At 57.7% G+C, this 20,899-nt stretch overlaps 1 protein-coding gene across 5 annotated transcripts in view; it reads right to left on the bottom strand.

Moving 5' to 3' along the window:
* The window catches only part of PER2 (period circadian regulator 2), a 40,842-nt gene that overhangs the window by 7,917 nt on the left and 12,026 nt on the right, over nt 1-20,899 (bottom strand). For all 5 annotated transcript variants that reach the window (XR_008667114.1, XM_055346409.1, XM_055346408.1 and 2 more), the window contains exons 5-19: nt 18,972-19,093; nt 17,980-18,181; nt 15,244-15,295; nt 14,202-14,344; nt 12,471-12,549; nt 9,307-9,413; nt 8,623-8,776; nt 8,248-8,356; nt 7,400-7,525; nt 7,048-7,129; nt 5,380-5,539; nt 5,167-5,291; nt 4,198-4,362; nt 3,108-3,347; nt 325-1,148 (exon numbers count right to left, since the gene is read on the bottom strand). Coding sequence is in view for 4 of the 5 variants with exons in the window: in XM_055346409.1 (XP_055202384.1) it covers nt 325-1,148; nt 3,108-3,347; nt 4,198-4,362; nt 5,167-5,291; nt 5,380-5,539; nt 7,048-7,129; nt 7,400-7,525; nt 8,248-8,356; nt 8,623-8,776; nt 9,307-9,413; nt 12,471-12,549; nt 14,202-14,344; nt 15,244-15,295; nt 17,980-18,181; nt 18,972-19,093 (2,690 nt within the window). In the remaining variant the exon portion in view is untranslated. The remainder of the gene's footprint in view (nt 1-324; nt 1,149-3,107; nt 3,348-4,197; nt 4,363-5,166; nt 5,292-5,379; nt 5,540-7,047; nt 7,130-7,399; nt 7,526-8,247; nt 8,357-8,622; nt 8,777-9,306; nt 9,414-12,470; nt 12,550-14,201; nt 14,345-15,243; nt 15,296-17,979; nt 18,182-18,971; nt 19,094-20,899) is intronic.

Raw genomic sequence — 20,899 nt, 5'->3', positions numbered from 1 at the left:
CATAAATAAATAAAAATTTAAAAAAAAATAAAATAAAAAATAAAATAAAAATTTGAGGCTCATAATGAGTCAGGGGGTGTGTGGTCCTTCGGACCCCTGCCTTCACCGCCAGGCCGTCCAGGCAGCTTCCTTCGGGGACCCCGAGCAAGGGAAAGCTCCCACTTCCTACTGTGACAGGCCGTGTAATGGGAGGGCGCCAGCGTCCAGCACCCGCCCAAGCGGCCCGCGATCGAGCGCCGCGTCTGCCAGCAGCACCTGCCTCCGCCCGCCCCGTCGTGCCGCCCCAGCCGCGTCTCTAGAGAACGAACGTCGGGAAACCCTTACGATTGGCGCTGCCTTTGGCTGCCGGTCCCAGGAGGTGCCGGGTTTGCAGTCGGGCCCCGCCGTCCCCGAGGACCCCGCTGTGGCTGCGGCCGCGGAGCTGCCCTCAGGGGCCTCCTCCAGCTGCAGCAGGTTGAGCTGCAGGGGGGAGCTGCCTCGGGACTGGAAGAGCGGAGGGGACGCCCTGCCCGTGGGCCCCGAGGCCGGCGCCGGGGAGGCCGGGGTGGCCGCGCGAGATGCCGCGGGCCCGCGCTCCGCCTGGGGACAGGCACACGGCTGTTTGGGGGGTGACGTCCGACCGGTGAGCTCAGGCTGCGAGGCAGGGATCACGTGCGACAGAAAGTCAGGCTGGCCGGGGAAGAAGGCCTGGGGCAGGCTGGGGGGCACGGCGGGGAGGGGATAGTTGGGTAACACCAGTGCCATGACCGGGGCCAGGGGGACGGCGAACGGCGAGGGCTGGAGGCCAAACTCGTGCCGGGCGTCCACGGGCAGGGGGGGCACCGCGAAGCCGGCGTGGGGGACCACGGGTGCCGCCGCCACCGCCCCGGGTGCAGGCAGGATTCCTGGGGCTGGGAACATGGGCAGGGGGTACGCTGGCACCGAGGCAGGGAAGGGCGTCGTGGGGCAGCTGGACTGGGACGTGTCCGACGGTGACCAGGCCGTAGCGTTCAGGCCCAGCAGCGGGGGCCGGAGGGGTGCGGGCCCCCCAGACCCGGTGCTCTCGGATGAATCTCGAGGCTTGGCCCGTTTGGACTTCAGTTTTCTGTTCTTCCCGGGTTTTTTCCAAGATGAATCTATTCCAGAGGCATTTCTTAGTCCCGGAGTGGCTAAAATAATGGGAAAACAGCAGAGTTAAAATGTCAACATTTACGTGACTCCTGCTGAGTCCGTTTTTGGAGACTTTAGGCCCCCAGAAACGTGAGGGCGCCTCCTAGTTCAGCAGCTGTCCTGTGTTTGCAGATGTCACCCTAAGAGTTCCCTGGCCATCACTTCCCTGGTGAAGTGAGAACAATAGGGGCAAAATGTTCACAAAACCAGACTCCAGGGATGCCTGGGTGGCTTTGGCCCAGGGCACGATCCCGGAGTCCCAAGATCCAGTCCCATGTCGGGCTCCTGCATGGAGCCTGCTTCTCCCTCTGCCTGTATCTCTGCCTCTCTCTCTCCCTCTCTCTCTGTGTCTCTCATGAATAAATAAAATCTTAAAAAAAATTAAAAACAAAAACAAAAACAAAACAGACTCCACCAATTTCCAGGACTGCCATTAATGGCAAGAGCACATGCACCGTTTTCTTCTGGTGTTAAAATGTCCTTTCTTTTACAAAATAATGGTGATGAAAAAACGGCATTTAAAAGATTTCATTTGTCCAAAAAAGTTAAAAGGCTGGTAAGTCTCTGCTGTTCCCCAACATTGGTTTGTGAAATCTGAAAGGTAGGACCGCTGATCTCATTTAACCTTATTTTTTAATTTTGCAAGTGTTGTCACTACTGTTCCTTAAAACGAGATGTTTCCCGCTTTACCTGTCAGGTGAGGGGCAGTCAGAGGGTAGAAGGGAGCCGGAGCTCCTGGAGCCACCTGCCTCCTCTCTGGTGACCAGTGCTGCTTTAGAAGGCTGGAGGTCTCCACAGGCAACAGGAGGGACTCTGGGCTTGTCCCTACACCCCCCCTGGCCTGGATCCTGCGAGCAGTACTATGGGCTGGGGTGTCCTGTCATGCCTGGGAAGGGTCCCAGGAACCTCAGTTTCTCCTCCCGTGTCACACAGGGTAACTTGGGGCTTTGGCAGCAGGTGTGCGGAGACACCTCCTGTCAGCTGTGCCAACCGCTGCTCCTTACCTTCGTTCCATGCTGAAGACAAATGGGCCAGTCCAAGGCAAAGTGCTAAGTGGGTAGAGGCTTTATCATTCAGGCCATGTCTGGGGTTCTTTCTATAGGAAATCTGTCCCTTGCTGGGACTGGGGGCTGAAGCACTGGGCTCCTGGGATAACACATCAGGGGCTAGACGGGCTGCTGTGGACAGCTGCACAGTCTGTGCACTGCAAAAACTGATGGGCCAAGGGGGCAGGGGGAGCTAGAACTCTGCACTAAGCCAGGCCCACAGGGTAGGTCTGCCCAGGGTGGGGATGACATCTTTTCCTAATTTCCAAAGAGATTCCCTGTGGCCTGGAAGTCACCCTAATTCTGGGGAAGAAGGAGAAAAGGAAAAGAATGGAAAAGACATAATCCTTGGGAGCATCAGTCTCCTTCACTTCTTACATGTTCACTTTGTGGGGCGTCTGCCTAGAGTCAGGGGTAGCGGGTGCCTGTGGCGCATGTGTCTCCCGGGCTCACTGGCTCTGATCGCGGGGTTAGAGGTGGCTCTCTGATCGGTCCAGCCCTGTCTATTCCTCTTCCCTCCAGGCCCTCCGACCACCTGCTGGCTCCCACCCTGAAAGGCAGGGTCTGTCCTCCAGCCCCGAGGCCGGCCTCGCCAGGAGGGCGCATCGCCTGGGGAGAAGGGAGCCACTCCCTCCTACCGTGTCCACAGGGGTCTGACGCCAAATGCCCGTCAGTCCTGAGGGCAGGTAGGTCCCCTGCCCCGCACGGTCACCCAGCAGCTGCGCTGCCACTGCCTCGTCCTGCGCTCTGCGGGGGGCAGGCTGGGACCGTCACCGCTCTCCATAGCACTGCTCCCCGTTTCTGCATTGCCGGTAAGTTCCAGCCCGTATCTAACGGGGGACATTTCACACTTTGAAAGCAGCGCTGGACTCTATTCCACCAACAAACTTAGAATCAGGTTTTGCCACTTACTTCTCTCACTCAACTGCCCCTTGGACTTTTCTTGCAAGTAATGATGGCAGCGAGACTGGAAGATACTGAGTTTCCGCATCTCCTTGAACCTGAGCAGGAAGCTCTGCTCCTCCTTCTGGGTGTGGGCGGCCAGCACTTCTTTGGTAAGGCCCAGCGTCCTGAGCGGCTCCTTCTCCGGGCCCAGGCCGCAGGGCCGGCCGTCCGGAGACTCGGGGCCGCTCACAGCATCTTCCACAAGCTCTGGAAGAGAAGACGGGACCCCTCATCTGCAAGGGCCCCGGGCCTTAACACGACTGAAAAACCCACAGTGCGTCTCTGCAGAAGGAAGTCCTTCCCAGGAGAGATTGCCTCCTGCTGCCGCAGCACGGAAACCCGGGGTCTGTTCGGTTAGCCTTCCGAGAGAGTTAACAGTCAAAGGCAAAGACGAGGACGGAGAGCCCTATGACCTGGGCGGCTCTGGGATCCGTCCTCCAACCAACTGAAATCTGGGGTCTCTGGGGTTTCAGCCCAACATTGAAGATGAAGCTCCTGGGCTGTTCCTAGTTTTTAGAGCATGATATGCTAGGCTGGCGCACGACCCCCGTCCTGGTTCGGGTGTGACAACCGTGACCCGGGCAGCTGCAGGTGCAGACTGGACAAGGGCAGGGGGGACCCACTGCCTCTCCTATGTGTACGCTTCCCTCACTGTCTCTCTCTTCCTAGCAAAGGACAAATCTGGATTTCATTTCACTCCTGGGTGTTTGTGAAGAACAAGGTAAGTCAGTGACTGTGTCCTTGCTGTCCTGCGGGCACAACCTGTACTAGCTCCTGTCCTCAAACAGGAGATGGGGTGGGGACCCTCAGCCTCAACTAAGGGTTATGCCTGCGACCCCTGCTCCCTCTGTCCCATCCCCAACCCCCCCACCCTTGGGCTCAGCACCACCATGGCTCCTGCCCTATTTATGCCTGAGCAGATGACTGCCACCAGGTGGTGCCAGAGCGCAGCGGGGCTGGCCACAAGGTATGGCTGCACCCTGCCCTGCTTCTTTCTGCACCTGGATTCCTAATTTTTATTGTTAAAATCAGATCATCCAAGAACCAGCAAGCATACCTAGCTCAGGTTGTGGCTTCTTGTCGCCCACGTGAACGATGGTGCTGCTGTAGCTACACTGGCTGGTGAGGGACACCACGCTCTCCGCCTTGCAGGGCAGCGTCAGTGGGGGCAGGTGTGCACTAACCTCGGCGTGGCTATTCACCTTGGTGGGCAACGTGGTCTCTTTATAAGAGAAAATGAACACAGACACAAAAATGCAATAAAAGCAAATGGCTGGGATAAGAACCACCACTGTCTACACGGTGCGCCAATACCCAACTGACCCACTCAGCCTGCACACACCCCGGCATGTGACGGTTTGTCCCCAGGTGTTTATTCACAGGGTAAGGATGGAGAAGAGGAAAGTCTGAAACAGACAGTTATAGTCTTGCAGCCTGAGTCCTCTGAGAGGAGGTGGTTGGTTGGGCAGCTGCAGGTGGTCAGCAGCCTCCGGCCAGGGCCTGTGTACAGAGGCCATGCAGGCAGCAGGAGCCCACCCTCTGCTGGGTGCTCTCCCCACCGAGGGCTAGGACACAGGCTGAGCATCACAGCGTGACTGACCAACACTTATGCTCCGTCAGCAATGGGACACCTGGTTTCTGGTCCTGGTAAGGACCACCAGCAACACTCACAACGTGTGAGTGGCCTGGGATGTAATCTGACTGGTGGGGTGCACTAACATTCAGAGGCCAGAGCTCCTCCGAGAGACATGGAAACAAGACCTGCCCAAGAATGACAATGTGAGATGCCTCCCAGGCCTCCAGCAGCCCCACAGGATCCTGTCCTCAAGGTCCCAGATCACCTTTACCTCTAGCTGGTAAGAAGGTTGCTAACTTTTGAGCTACTTTGGTCACTTAAATACTGTGTCCTCGAAGCCACTCAAACTTCCTGTGGGAGGGAAGGGGGCTTCTGACCTTCAGTGACACCTGATCCCACAGCAAAGGACCCGAGTCACCACACACGGAACAGTGCAAACCAACAAGACACCTGTGGAATGCAGCCGGGGGCTGGCCACTGCCTTTCGCTTGTCGCTGGCCTTCTGCGTCGCCATGTTTCCCGGGAACTCACACTTCCTCTTGAGAGTGGCCGCCTCGCTGCAGCTCTCCAGGTACCTGTGTGGAGGGCCAGAAAGGGCGTCAGGCAACACGGGAGCCCCAAGAGTGCATGAACAACCGAGGCCAGGGACACAAGTGCCCACACCTGATGACGCTGTCCAGGCAGCTGATCTGCTGGTAGGAGCCAGCAGGCGGGTTCTTGCAGCCCAGCTCCTCAGGAGAGCTGCCCGCAGGCAGGCTGGCGCCTGAACTGTCCTTTTCCACGGGGACAGCTTTCATCTGAGCAGGAGAACTACTGTGCATTTCTGAAAAAAGGACAAAATATTTTTGAGTTCACACTTGTTTCCCCCAAAAGAAGATTCTCTATTTAAAAAGCATTTTAGGGATCCCTGGGTGGCACAGCGGTTTGGCGCCTGCCTTTGGCCCAGGGCTCGATCCTGGAGACCCTGGATCGAATCCCACGTCGGGCTCCCGATGCATGGAGCCTGCTTCTCCCTCTGCCTGTGTCTCTGCCTCTCTCTCTCTCTCTCTCTCTCTCTCTCTCTGTGACTATCATAAATAAATAAAAAAATAAAAAATTTAAAAAGCATTTTAATTCTACCTAAAAATAAGGCTGGGGGCTCAGAATAGGATTCACAGACACAGAAACAGAGCGACAGCCAGCTGTTTGGGCAGCCCTGCTGGGGCATGTGCTCCTGTGCCATCCCCAGAGGGAACCTGGAGAGAGCTGTCACTAGGGCCAGGGCCTGCTTCCTTCTGGGGCTTGGTGACACTTGGTCCAGGCAAGTGGGTCTGGGACTCAGCAGTGGAAAAGGCCAGTTTGAACTCCTTTGAACTCCTTTGAACTCATTTGAACTCCTGAAACTTTCAGGGGCAGTAAGATTGCAGATTCTCTGTGGTGGATGGGTATTCTCTGTCTCTGGGAGAATCAGTCCTTTCAAATAGGGCCCGGTGGTACAATAATTACGTCTCCAGTGGAGCTGGCTGAGGATGCTTCTCTTGCCCTCTCTGCAGGCACCACATGCTAGTCCCTGAGGGACCCTCAAGGCCAGAGCCATGTCCTGATCACTGGTGTGTCCCCAACACCCACACAGGTTGGAGCATGCAGCATGCCCACTGGGGGCAAAGTGCACACACACCCACACACCCACATGTCCCAAAGGCCAAAAATCCTGGTGAAGAAGAGGTGCAGGTCAGCCCCAAGTGCAAGGGATGAGTCAGAGCCTACCAGGGGGAGAGGCCTACAGCGCACCTATGTGCATACATGCAGAGGAGCTGCGTGAGGCCAGGCAGGAGGCTGCAAAATCACAAGGTGGTGAATTGGGCTCAGGTGGTGGGGAGTGGCTGACAGCCCCCTGTGCCATTGGCTCCCCATGAGTGGGAGGCCCATGAGCAAAGCTGGTGCCGTCCACTTCAGATGCCTCATTCATACACATGAATGCTAGTGGGTTGGCTGGGCAGTTCCCTGGGGTGAGCGCGTGCATGTGCTCACGTGAGTGTAAGCACTGACCCTCTGGCCACGACGTAGAGCAAGGAGGACAGAGGCCGTGGGGGCAGGGATGGACGCCTAGGCAACACCTCGACAGGTGTACAAGGTGCCAGGTACATGCCTGGCGACCAGGGTCAGCAAACTGATGGAGTGAAGGCCCACACTGCCCTGCGTCGGCACAGGGGCGGGCTGCTGCACAATGGAGGGGACACAGCATGCTCAAAAGTTCAATATCCTGCCATCCGGAGCTAGAGTCAAACCAGGTTCCCCTTGCCACCTTGCCACACTGAAGTTTTATTAAGGAAATGGAGAGACTGTTTTTACCTGCAACAGATTTTTCCTTTTGTTCTCCAGATTCACCAGGATGACTTTTGTTTTTGACGCTGCTGCCATTTTTACAAATTTCCTTGAAGAGAAACAAAGGAACATGTTATTCCCCGTGAAAGAGCGAGTTCTGAAGGAGAAATCTGGGCGAGGCAGGGCTACAGAAGACATGCTTGGCCATCTGAAGACCACAGAGCCAAGTGGCAGGTTATGTTTTTGTGACATCTTCACTCTTGCTTGATTTTTGGCAGCTTCCCCCCTTAGAGTGTAGAGTAAGGCCCGAGTGAGCAGGTTCAGAGAGCAAGAGGCACCATCCCCCCGGGACAGGGACAGACGGGCAGGAGGGACTTACGGTCCTCCGTCGGCGGGAGTCCTCGTGACCATTGCTGTCGCTGGAGGAGGTCTGGCTCATGAGGTGTTCATGGGACCCGTTGCTGCCCAGGCTCCCGTAGCCGCTGGAGCCGCTGTGGGGCACAGGCTGGGGAGACAGCAGATGGGAAGGCCTCAGACGCAGCTAGGGGTGCAGATGGCACTGCGGGGTTAGCGACCCCTGACCCCCCCAACATGCCTGGGTCGCAGAGGGGTTGCAACCTGCCCAGCGAGCTGGGTGATGACAAGGTGGGGCCGGGCTGGCACTCAGGGTCAGGCTGCAGGGAGCACCCCGGTCCCAGTCACCGAAGACTCCCTGGGAGAGGATTCCTTCAACCCTTTCCCTCAGCTCACCCGGGCCAGTCTGGGTTCTATCCCAGGATTTTAGAAATAAAAAGAGGCACACTGCGGTTTGGCCGTGGTCTAAGGAGAGGGAGGAGCAGAGCTGCCCAGCTGGGGCCTGGTGCTCATGTTAAGTCTTCTTGGGTGCTGTGTCCACAGGAACAGGGGAAAGGTGTGCTCATGGCCCCCAGGTCCCAGCACGGTGACCCTGTGGGGGACCACGGGTGGGCAGGCAGCATGGCTGTGGGGGATCTCAGGTGAGTCCTTCAGCCTCTTGCCCAGGGCTGCAGTGCAGACACAACACCCCAACTATGCAAGGGGGGACACTGCCCCCAACTATACAAGCCGTAGGTGTGCAGGGCCCAGACCATGGGTGGAGCAGGATGGAATGAGAGGAGCCTGAGAAGGAGGGATGGGCACCCCGGGTCTCTGGGCAGCTCCTGGCCACTTGCACAGGGGGACAGGAGGGCGTGCAGGGAGCGTACTCACCTGTAGGAGCAGCCGGTGGATCTGCTCTGTGAGCTCCTGAATGCTGGGGTGCTGGTCCTTCTCCTCCACGAGTGACGGAGCTGAGAACACGTCCTCATTCAATGGGCCCCTGTCGGTGTTCATTTGTCTTAGTTGGGCTCCATGTTGCACACCTGGGCCGGGCTTGCCCCCTCCCTGCAGACCCCTGGGCTGCTCCCTGCCCACCACTATCTCCTCCCTCTCGCTCCTGGCTCCGCCTGCATGAGGTCTCTCCCACCTGGGGGTACAGGTATGTGGCAGGAGATGGCTTGGGTTCTGGTCACCCAGTCCTGCCCCATGCCACCTGCTGGTGGGGAGGGGGGCCTCCGAGCTGCGCTGGGGACTGGGAGCACTCACACCCTGACTCTGTGTCTGCCGATGATGAAGGAGATTTTTCTGCTCCACGGGTTGATGAAGCTGGACCAGCTGGTGTCCAGGGTGACGTACTCGCCATTCTGGGCTCGGAACCGAATGGGAGAATAGTCGAAGGGCTGCCCACCGGACTGCACGACTGGGAGAGTTAGAGCAGCGTGGGCGTGAGGACAAGCGCCGGGTGCTCTCGGGAGGGGGAGAGCCTTGGGCTGGTCCACTCTGGAATTGGCTCTGAGCTTCCAGAGATGCCAACCCCCCCACCCCACTTTCAATTGTCCATGATGGACTATTTCCAGAAGGACCACCACATGCTTCAGGATACATATCTCTGCTGGCCTTGACGGGTCCCCTCCAGGGGGTGCTCAGTGTCCCCTTCTGTGGGGCTGGGCTCAGCAGGGACGTGTGTTATCCAGTCTCCTGGCCTGGTCAGCACCTCTGCTGCCACAGCTGAGCCTGCCCGCCACCCCCCCCCACCTGCCAGGGAAGCCAACAGTCACAGCTGGATTCCAAAGATTGAGGCCCCACAAGGGACCCACAGACATGACTACAGTCGACTGTCAGAGCTAGGGCTCGGGCAGGGCCAGGGCACCCACCCCCACATGCTGCTAACCGATTTGACCCGTCTCAACTGGGTGCTGATCTCAGGATGACCATGAAAGTGGGACCTACTCTTTTTGTGGACGGTGACCATCAAAGGCCTGTCACCAGGGTGAAGTCGCACGAGCACGGGGGTCTCGATGAGGTCCTGAGGTAGGTAGCCCAGGAGGGGGACCGCCCTGCAAGGCAAGCATGCACCCTTCATTGAGCAAGCAGGAGTTCGGCTGCAGCTCCCACCCAGGCAGGGCAGCAGACCACCTCCAAGAACCCTCTTGCTCACTAGGAAAAAGAGATAGACTCCAAATTCCCCCAAGATCGAGGTTTGGGGATGAGGCTAACAGAGAACCAGGCTTGCAGTTACTCAGCAAACGAAAGCTCGCAGCCTCCCGAGGGGCTGATAGGAAACAAGGCCCTACAAGGCCCAGCCCCGGGCAGGCTGAGGGCCTTAGCATCGGCTTAGCTCCCAAGAGAATAAAACAGATAGTTTTTGCCGTTCCTCTCTTAAGATCTTTCCTTTCTTTGTGTCATTTGTAAGTTCCGCCAGAAGCGGCTGGCATGGCGTTTTCTAACTAGTTTTGCCTGGACTCTGGACAACCCTGTGTGTGCACCTCTTTTCCAACACCCGAGGGTTCTCTTCTTCTATTACTTTGGCCACCACGTCTAGTCCTGAGGAGCCACCCACAGGCTGGGCGCCTTGGCTCTGTCCTGTTGGGTCTGCTGCAGCTCTTACTCTACCCTCTGGGAGGACGTCTGGGGGTGAACTCCCCGGGGGCCCTTCTCCCTCTGCATCCAGCTCCCTCCACAGCTCAGCCCTGCCCCCTCTTCCAAGTGCAGCCTCTCAGCCTCCCCTTGGAGGCCAGTCTACTTGCACATGAACTGGTTCCTCAAACTCTTCTGCTCAAGCAGAAGGACGCTCTCCAAGTCTTTAGAGTGAAGCTTGCTTGCTCCCAGAAGGGAACTTGCTTGTGGCCCAGGGTCATTATTTTGTTTTCTCCTCCTGCTCCAAAATACACTCTTGCCAGGCCTTGTGATTTCCTTGATGGGACAGTAGGTACAGAATGTTCCTGGTGCCCTTCCAGGTCAAGGTTTGGCAGGGGGAGGGGGGAAGGAGAGGGGAGGGAGGGGAAAGAGGAGAGAAAGAAGAGGAAGAGGCAAGGGAGGAGGAAGAGGGAAGGGAGGAGGAAGAGGAGGGGGAATGGGAGGAGGGGGAAGGAAGAGGGGAGTAGCAGGAGGAAGAGGAGGGGAAAGGGAGGAGAAAGGAGAAGGGGGAGGTGGAAGGGAGAAGGAAGGTGGGGAGGAGGAACAGCAGTAAAAGAAGGAAGAGGAGGAGGAGCAGGAGGAAGAGGAGGAGGAGGAAGGAGGAAGAGCAGGAGGAAGAGGGGAAGAGAGGAGGGAGGAGGGGAAGGGAGGAGGGTGAGCAGGAGGAAGAGGAGGGGGAAGGGAGGGGGGAGGAGGAAGAGGGGGAGCAGGAGGAAGGAAGAGGAGGGGAAGGGAGGAGGAAGGTGGGGAGGAGGATCAGCAGTAAGAGGAAGAAGAGGAGGGGAAGGGAGGAGGGGGAGCAGGAGGAAGAGGAGGGGGAGGGAGGAGGGGAGCAGGAGGAAGAGGAGGGGGAAGCAGGAGGGGAGCAGGAGGAAGAGGAGGGGGAAGCAGGAGGAAGAGGGGAAGGGAGGAGGGAGGAGGGGAAGGGAGGAGGGTGAGCAGGAGGAAGAGAAGGGGGAATGAGAGGAGGGTGGAGGAGGAGGAGAGCAGCAGGAGGAAGAGAACAGGATAGGGAGGAGGAAGGAGAAGGGGGAGGGGGAAGGGAGGAGGGGAAGGGAGGAAGGGAAGAGGAAGGAGGGGGGAGGGGGAAGGGAGGAGGGAGGAAGGAGAGGGAGGAGGGGGAGCAGGAGGAAGAGGAGGAGGAGGAGGGGAGGGAGGAGGGCAAGCAGGAAAAAGAAGAGGGGAAGGGAGGAAGGAGGAGGAAGAAGGGGAGCAGGAGAAAGGAAGAGGAGGGGAAGGGAGGAGGGAGGTGGGGAGGAGTCCTGGGCTCTGCGGCTGGGCCCCCCGCAGGGCTTTGCTAAGGCCACTCCTGGCTCCTCCAGAGACCCTCGGCCCTCCACCCCCTCCACCCTCCCCAGCCGCTCACTCCTGCACGCGAGTGCCCCCTGCGGTGGTGTGTGGGCCGCGTTCTCAGGCTTCTGGAGGAATAAATCATGGTCCTGGGTTTGCTTTATGAATGGGGCCCCCAGGGCCCACCCTCCGAGACCCTGCTGGGCAGGGCCGGGTGCGGCCCGGGAACCTGCACCGTGAAACCCTGATGCTCCGGTGGTTCTGCCGCGGCCGGAGCAGGAGGCCGATGGTTCCCCGGCTGCCTGCGAGCAGCTCTTCCCCAGGAGGCTCTGTGGCCTGTGTCCAGGGTGGTACCTGGTGGCCGCAGGCCAGGCGCGGGCAGTGGGGTAGACTGGATTCCCGACAGCACCTGTGGAGGCCACCCTGGCACTTCTAGGCCCTCCTCCCGTGGGTCTTCCAAGGAAAGCTCCTCCCCATGACCCCCGGCAGCCAGCAGTATTTTCTGTTTCGCGCAGGAGCAGCTGGGGGAAGGCGCTCCTGGCCTCGGCCCACAGCCGGCAGCCCGGATCCCTCTCAGGACGCAGTGCTCCCGACTCCAAGAAACGCCATCGGCACCAGCTATGGCCCGTAGGTGGGAGACGGAGCAAAGCTCTGGGTGGGAAGGGAGGTGATCCCCGGGGCCGGTCGGTGGCACCCAGGCCAGCAGACGCCTATCTGCTGGGATCCTGCGACGGCGTCTCCAGCTTCCACCCCAACACCGTCCCAGGCACACCTTCCCTGGCTGTAACCTCCTTTACTCACGTGAGATTATGAAATGAGTTCAAACAGGATAATAAAGACAGACTCAATTAGAATGATTACCAGGTGCTCCCCGGAATGCCCCATTTCCACAATGCTCATCTCCCAGGAGGGTTTTAGGGCAATTCCAGGATGATTTCATTGCCAATGGTTCAACATTCTGGTGAATTATCACGTAAGTAAAACCAAGATGCAGCCTTCGCTTTAGCTACGCAGCTTCAACGTCCACAACATGGAAATTCATTGAGCTTTACTGAATTGCCATTAAGCAACCACCGAGATCATGATGAAACGCTAAATATCACGTGATCGCGTCTGCTGCCTCCAAGACAAGCCAAGTGCAAGAGGCGCGTGCTGGCCGAGAGGCCGGCGTCACCGTACTTACTTACCTTTCATCCACGTCCTGGAACAAACAATTTGGTGTATGTGTGGTCGTAAAAATTCTCTTTTCAGGAGGAATTCTAGGGGCTGAAAGAAGAGAGTTTTACACAAGTTTCTGATTCTAAGAAATAACACGCCTGATGCAGTCATGATACAGACACTAGAAAATACCACATAGATTCAGAGCGACGGGCAGCTAAGGAAGGAAATTCAGACATGGACCTGAAGCACAGAGCCCGCCGCATCGGGAACAGGCCCGACCCTATGCTAGGTGACCGCCAGCCGGCCTTCCCAACTTTTTGTGGACAGGTTTAGTCTAGGAAGCTAAGAATTGGCACGTTAACAGAACCCTGTGCTGATGCATAGGCTTCTCTCAGCAAAATCATGCTGGGAGGCCAAATTCATGATTTTTAAGATCCGACGAGAGTGAGCTGAACAAATTGTTTTTATTCAGATTCAAAATTCTCAGCAAATATCATTGTGCTGGGGACTTCACAGATTCTAGGGTGGGTGAAGTTGATAGAGTAATTTGCAGAAAGGAAATCATACATCCAGGATCTTTCCTTCAACCACCAAATTCATGCACAGAACATTCAGAATTCCAGAGCCTCATTCCTGAAGGAGACTCAGGTCGTTTCGAGGAGTGACATGTTGAAATCTCAGTAACCTAAGTCTTTATTGAATATTTGGAAGAGAACTTTCTATAATCTTTATGGAAGAACCCACCAAACCTCTGAAAGAGAGCCACGTCCCTAAGACACTTCCCCTAGTTTTAAGAAATACCTTCTTACAGCGTGAGCTCATTAACCCCTGAGACAAGGTGAGGAGCACAGTGGGACGTGGCCTAAAGCGGATCCCTGTGGATCAGTAGCTACACATGGCGACTGCTCTCTGAGAATTCTGCAGCCCCGTGGCTGGCTGAGTGGCCAGGGTGAGGACCCTGGGCTCCTGGCCAGGTACTGCGGCTGGTTCGGCACAAGAACCATGTCATGAGGCAGTTCAGGAGGAGGGCGGCACCAGAAGGACAGAATCGGGGCGGCAACGTGCCTTGGGGCCCTCTGGGCTTCAAGGGAAAACCCAGTTTTGGGGAGTTTTCGGGGAAGGGGTGCCCTGAGAAGCTAGCAGGACCAGGGATGGACAGCCGGTGGGGTCAGTGTGCTGTGGTGATGGCCTTCTAGGGCGAGGAAGGGCAGAAAGCAGGAGCAAAGCCGGGGTGTTGGGCAGCCAACCAGCCTGCAGAAGCCAGTGCCCATGGGGGTAGAAATGCAGTGGGAGGTAGGATGCACCCAGGTGGGGAAGGAGGAAGGTCAGCACTTTATCTCTTGGGAGGGGAATGGCTTGGTTCTGAGCAGGCAGTGGTGTGTCTGCACCTTCCAGGCGTGGGGGTGCATGGGGGAGGCAGGGGCTGGGGGACCTGGACCATCGGGGCCATTCTCACTACTCAGATGGAAGGCAGCGGCTGGGAAAGGGGAAGGCACTCTCGGCCACAGCAGTGGCCTGGTCACTGTGGGAGGTGCAGGCACCCAGACCCTTTCAGGAGGTGGTACGGCAGGGGCTACTGGGAGGCCCAGGTGACAAAGGTGGGTGTGCCCTAGAGGGAGACAGACGCCCTGCCCAAGGCTGGCGAAGAGGCCAGCCTTTCTGGCGTTAGGTCTGAACCAGGGGAGTCACTGGGGAGCCAGACAGGGAGCCAGACGGAGACCGTGCCCCACGCGGCCCACCCCGGGCTGGGCGGTTACCTTCGTAGCCTGAGTGCACTCTCTCTGCCAGCAGCACGCAGCACAGCTGGCTCCCGGCGCCCTGCTGCTCCCGCACCTTGACCAGGTAAGGGGTCATGCGGAACGGGTGGTAGCGAATCTCGTTCTCGTGGTTTTTCCCAACACTGTGTGGAGGAAGGCCCGGTCAGAGGTTTGGACTTAGGACAGAGGACCCGTCGTTTATTGCCGGTCACCTCTCCCCCCGCAGCGGCTGTTACGATAGCGGTCCTTCTACTTGCTGTACAGCAGCCTGAGAAACGGAGCCAGACTCCTCGCCTGGGGCCCCGGGCCAAGCTGGATATGCTGCCCCGGGTCTGCGGGCTGTGCTTCCGCCCCACTCGCCCAATTTCCACATTAAGGGTCGATCAAAGAGTGAGCAGCCCCGGGGCAGTGAGAGGTCTTCCAAGAGCCCTCCTCTGGAGCAATGTGCAGTTCAATTGAGGAAAAAGACATCGCTTCAACAGTGAGGTCCCAGCCCCAGCTTCTCTGAGTGCCAGTCGTGGCGGGGGGGTCACTCCTGACACTGCAGCCGGACGCTCAAAACAAGTCACCTTGTTTTGGGCCAAAAGCCTGCTGGGAGAGCTGTGGACTCTCCCTGGAACAATGCACATTTGAACTAAAGGCTGCACGTGCTTTTGGGGTCCCCAGACCCTGGGGCACACGCCTTCTCAGTAAAGGGCCCTCGGGCGGTTTCCCAGGTGAAGGACACAGAGTCCAGGCTGCTCAGGCTCTCCATGTGGCGCCCTGAGGTCATCCCAGTGCTGACCGTGCTCCTCAACGCCCTGGGCACAGTTAAAATTCAGCTTGTCGAACTGGTGTTTTCACACAGACTTTTGAGAAATGTGAGCCCTGTGTGGCAGGGGCAGAGAGCTTATACCCTGAAGAACAGGGGTGCAGAAGGGCACAGGGGGTCACGGCACACCAACAACTGGGGGGGAGCACTCCCACATCTCCTCAACCTCGCAAGAAGTGCTCAGGAGAAAACGTGCCCTCACCAACTCTGGAACACCCATCGCGGGCTTACCTGACACGGCAGAAGAAAGATTTCTCCTCCATACATTCTTGGGTAAATGAATCTAAGAGAGAGAGTCCAGAGTCACCCATCCCACTGCACGACACAGCACAGACAGCGCTCTGTCTCCCCCAGGCCACAGACGAGCAGGGAATCAAGAGTCAGGGCGTGAACGCCTATTTACGGGAGCACAGAGCGAAGCCCTTAGAGATCACTCATTACAGTTCTGACTACAAGCAAACATATTTCATGAGTATAGCACATACCAAATTATGAAATGCTAAAAGCTCACCACCAGAAGTTTACCAGTTTTTTTTTTTAAGATTTTATTTATTTATTTATTCATGAGAGAGACAGAGAGAAGCAGGCTCCCTGCAGGGAGCCCAACGTGGGACTCGATCCTGGGACCCCGGGGTCACGCCCTGAGCCAAAGGCAGATGTTCAACCACTGAGCCCCCCCAGGTGCCCCAGAACTTTACCAGTTTTGAAATGGTTCATAACTGCCACAAACACACCAACTAATTAAGAACTGAACTCTGGGAGACATACTTACAGGCAGAATTTTTGCAAGTAAAGCCCTAAGCATTTCAACCTATGACTCTGGGGGGGGGTATTCAGTTCTGACAGAAGCAACTTAGGTCATTTCAAAGCTTGTATCAAAATCTGCTAAAATATTAACCTACTTTGAAATCTGAAACACTTAGCAAAAACATGACGTCACATGGTGGCATCATCAGAGATGAGGGAATGGCGTTTTCCCCACATTTATTTCTTATAAAAGAAATCTTTGATGTTCATCTTTTATATAAAGTTTCCTCTATTCAAAAGAAAGAGGAAAAGCAGGAAATCACTAGTTAGAGAAAGTGGTATAAAGTTACCAGCCAGGAAAGGCCTTGGAGGAGTCACCTGGTTCTTCTTTTTTATTCAGATAAAAATTCAGTGGAAACCATGCCAGGGAGATGGTGCCAGTCTGTTCATGCTGTAAACTCGCGTGTGGAGTGAGGTCCGTCCCACTCAGTGACCTATGGGTCCTCATGACACACACTGCAAGCTTCAGGGACCTCACTGGACAGTTCTTGGGTGGGAATTCTGGGAGAAGGCAGGTGGCTCTCTGTTTAAAACCAAGAGCAAGGAATATCTCCTCTTTTCGTGAGTCAGCCATAAGCAAACTCCCAGCTTTGTCAAGAAAGTACAGCCAGGGATACTACGGTGCTGAGTGAATAGTCATGAGAGGTGGAGGTGGATGTTGCATCAGGTGGGGATTGAGATAGTGAAGGTGGATAAGGAAGGGAGAGAATGTGTGGAGATCGAGTGGACAGAGTAAAGTTGGAACTGTGGAAAGGAAGGAGGTGGTGGAGGGGTGGAGGGGGTGGAGGTGGTGGTGGGTAGAGGGAGGAGGTGGAGGCTGACGGGAGGAGGTGGTGTGAGGTTGGAATGAAGAGAAGAAGTGAAGATAAAAAGAAGTCAGCAGGAACTACGGTGTGGTGCTGGTAGAGGAGGAGGTGGAGGTAGTGGTGGAGGTGGAGTTGAGGTGGAGGTGGAGGTGGTGGTGGTATTGGTGGTGGTGGTGGAGGTGGAGGAGGAGGAAGAGGTGGAGGTGGTGGAGGAGGAAGAGGTGGAAGAGGAAGAGGAGGAGGTGGAGGTAGAGGAGGAGGAGGAGGCGGTGGTGGCCCAGCAGCTGACTGGGAGCAGGAGGAGATGAGCAGGAGGAGAGGGGCCCACACTCCAGTGGGGAGCAGAGCTGAGGAGCATTTGATGTGAGCAGAGATGCTGACCCCCGAGCCAAAGGGAACCGGGAACCAGTTCCGGGTGACGTGGCCCGGGCAGCCTCCTGCTGCATCACGACCCAGGTCCCGGCCGTCTGGGGTGCCTCCCGGTCCCCCTGTCTCCCATCATCTCTCTGACTGCTCTGCATTTCAGCTTCAGCTCCGAGCCACCAGAGGCCCGAGGGCGGGCGGGCAGACGCTGCAGGAGTCCCCATCAAGGGGCTTCTGGGGGCCGCAGGGGGTTGCAGGATGCACCTGCGCTGCTGGGGCCTCCCAGGGCCTGGCTCCTGCTGAGACTGGTCTGGTCACCCACCCCGCCCTGCCCCCGCTACGTGCAAGGCGCTGGCCCCTGAGAGCTCCCAAGCCTTCCAGACCCCAAGACTTTCCGGTCAAATTCCAGAACGCGGCACGGTTAACCGCCCGAGCCGGGACAGCGGGGCCAAAAGCCTGCTGCGGCCACACTGCCAGCCTGTGGCCCCGGGGCGGCGGCCACCGTGCAGAGGGTTCCTGCCGGGTCTGGGGAGCTCGCGGTCAGAGCATGGGAGGACATGGCTGCGCGGCTGGCCACGCTGAGGAGCGCTCTCTGCAGCCCGTGGGCGTCCCTGCAGCTGACAGCCAGGGCGCCCTCCACCCCACGGCCTTGCCACACTCCGCCGGCTCGTGCCAGGACTTCAGCTTCTCAGAACTTCATTTCTAAGATGCGTAACATCCCTCCCAGTCTCCCGAAACAGCTCTGCCTCTCTGAAATTTATGCACAGACTACTCTCCAGAGCTTATCCTGACCTAGCAGCTTTCCGTCTTTGGCCTGGGACAGCTGCCGGGCAGGTGCGCCGGGCTGTCTCTGGCAGGGGGGAGGTAGGGAGCATGCCCCCCACCTGGGGTGGGTCAGCCTGCCCCCTCGTCCCACTGCCCTGGGAAGGCAGCAGCCCCCCACGGTCCCCACGCCACGGGCACATGAGACCAGGCAGCCCCAGGCCCTCACCTGCTCCACGGCCCACACTCCAGGGCGGAAGCTTGTAAGGCGTGGTCGAGGCGTGGAACACGCTGACGTCGTGGGGCGCCAGGAACTCCACGAACCTGGCGCCGTAGAAGGCATCCCTTTTACAGTGAAAGATGGAGGCAACTTGGTCAGAGATGTACAGGATTTTCCCGGTGGCCAGGGACACGGCCGCAGCAAACATACCCTGCAAGGAAGAAGGAGCTGTGTGAGGACAGGCTGCCCCTCCCTGAGGGGCACAGATTTGGAGGGGTCAGGGGAGGCCTCTGGGCTCCCTCCCTCTCACCTGGGCTGGCAGCCCCAAACCTCTGCCAGCCCATCTCCTCCCCAGGCTGCAGTGGGGTGGGGTGGGGGGGCGATGCTGCCTGGGCAGCTAGAGGCTCCCACCCCGGCTCCCTCCCTGCTGGCTGGTGACCTGGCCCAGAGCTCCCAGGGGGTTCAGCCCCAGTGAGGGCACTGGAGGAAGGAGATGGGGAGGATCAGGGAACCCACTCTCTCCAGACCAGGTCAGTGTGTCTGAGTGCCCACCTGCCCCAATGTCTGCTCTCTGACGGAGAAGTAGGGGCACAGACCCCCAAGAGTGCCCGACCCCTATGGGTTGCTTAAAAATGCATGAGCTTTGGAGTCTCATGAGCTGAGTTCAAATCCCAGGGCGCCCTCTCCTCCCCCCTCCTCTGAATGAGCCTAAGGTCACCTGGTCACCCCTGGGTCAGGGTGGGGCTCACTCTTACACACGCAAGATTTGGGGGTGGAGTCGGCCACGGGAGAAGGGCAGTCGCACAGAAAACAGGGCGAGTCTGCACAACAGCTGCTACGTCTGAATCACTGACTTTACACTGTTTTTTCAGGGTATGAGCTCACTTCCTGAAATCCCGAACTCCGTTTCTACAAAGCCACTGGCTGCAGAGGCTCAGCGAGCTCAGCGGACGAGGGTCTCAGCTTCCTGGGGGAAGACGTCGCTCGAGTCGGACACTTACCGCGTTCTTCACGATGAACTCGGAGGTGACACTCTCAATTTCTTCCACGGTGTAGGAGGGCACGTAGGCACTGCAGGGGTGGTTCTCGCTGGACATGAGCAGCTGGTAATACTCCTCGTTGGCTGCAGGAGAGACGGGGAGGCCTGAGAAGGGGCCCTCCCTCCCTGCGTCGGGGGCTCTACTGTTCTCATGGAAAAGCGCGCTACGCACACTGTCTTCCCGGGCCGCCAAGAGAAGGAAGAGAGAAATGTGAAGGCAAAGCAAACAGAAATCTTATTTTTCCTGAAAAATCCGGAAACCTTTGATTAGGGAACTTTTTAATGGTGTAAGTACACACTACTCTCAGTAACACGGGCACAGTTCCACCCGACGCTCCCTCTGCCTGCAGGGTCCCAGATCAGGACACAAGGCTGACGTTTCCCCTTGGGGACGCCTGGGCAGCCCCCACACCTGCTCCTCGGGAGCCCCGGCAGGCACGTCCATCCAGACAGAAGCCGCCGCTCAGACACGGGGCACGAGAAGCAGCACCGCCACGGACTGTTCCCGACGCAACCTGCGGCTTCGGAGAGCAGAGTATCCCGGGGCCTCTCACCCGGCACCTGAGGGTGGGGGAGCCCCCGGCGAGGGGTGGCGGCAGCTCCGCCCGTCAGAGAACCTCCTCCCCCTGCAGCGTGGGAGCTTCCTCGGGTGCGCTGGCCGGGCACAGTGTCTGTCGCTGCTGCACTAACCGTCACCAAACAGATGCAGCCTTAGCTGGTGGCCTGCAGAGCAACGTGGCCCTCCAGGCCCTGCGCGAGCTCTCCCCACCACCCATGGGACAGGCAATGCCGCCCTCCTGACAAAAGCCGTCCGAGCACCCGAAGATACGAACACTATGTGAAATATGTCTTTGTATCCACGCTGCTGGTGACGAGCCTTGCCCTGCCTGTAAGCCCTGCCCTGGGACAGTAACAGCTGATCCCAGAAAAAAGCCAGCGTTAGACCTTTATCTCAGCCGTCGCCGCTTCTCTGCTCTCGTGCATGTTTCCAGCGTGCCGAGTCCACTGGAACCTCAGCGTGCGAGTAATGTGTACACGGGGGCAAAGCAGGTAGAGCAGGGGTGGGGCTCCCACCTCTGCGGGGAGGGGGCACCTCCCTCATCTGCCCCCAGGCGGTGCTGGCCTGGCTTCTGTCTCTGCTTGCTGGTCTTAAGGGACCAAAACAGCTAAGAGATTCCTCAAAGTGCAGGAGTGGGTGGTTTCCAGTGTAACGAGAAAGGGTTCACCTGTGCGCTCGCTGCTATAAGATCGGGAACGCACACGTGTGCACTTCCTCCAAGCTTTCTGCTGTTTTCTCTGCAACGCTGGAGGAAACTTTAAAAACTCTCAAAACTCACGTCCCCATTCCCAGCTACAGACCAAAAAACAAGGCTGTTTGGACCTTTCTGACCACCTAGAGCTAAAGCACCCTGCAATGACCCCGAACGCAGGGGTCACGGCCCAAACCCCCAGGGATGGGTGTCTCCACAAGAGGTGGCCGGGCAGTCGAGTTCTTGGCTCGCTAGAAATGCTGGTGCCTCCTCCACGGCAATGTGCTCCTTACGTGTCCTGGATGCAGAGGCACCTGCAGGTACCTGAGAGCCAGGGGATGGGGTGCGGAGGAGGGAATACCTGCTCAGGGGAAGTCCAGCTGCAGCAGCAAGTGAAGGAAGACTCAGGGCTGTTAGAAGTTATTTAAGGGGCTTGGAGTTTACCGAAACGTCAAGCATCTGAGCTTGATGATGCAACTATTTTGGAAACTGCAGTGTTTGCTCATAGATTCCAGCACCGCATCTATGAAGACTTCTGCACCCGGGTTCTCAGGTGAAAGCCTCAGTCTAGACCGCGGACGAGTCCTAAAGCTCCCACATATCCTGCCACCTAATAGTAAGACCCAAGCATGCCCACAAA

The sequence above is a fragment of the Nyctereutes procyonoides genome, unplaced genomic scaffold, assembly GCF_905146905.1.
Source record: "Nyctereutes procyonoides isolate TBG_1078 unplaced genomic scaffold, NYPRO_anot_genome, whole genome shotgun sequence".
NCBI lineage: Eukaryota > Metazoa > Chordata > Mammalia > Carnivora > Canidae > Nyctereutes > Nyctereutes procyonoides.
This window is presented reverse-complemented; position numbering and strand designations above follow the sequence as displayed.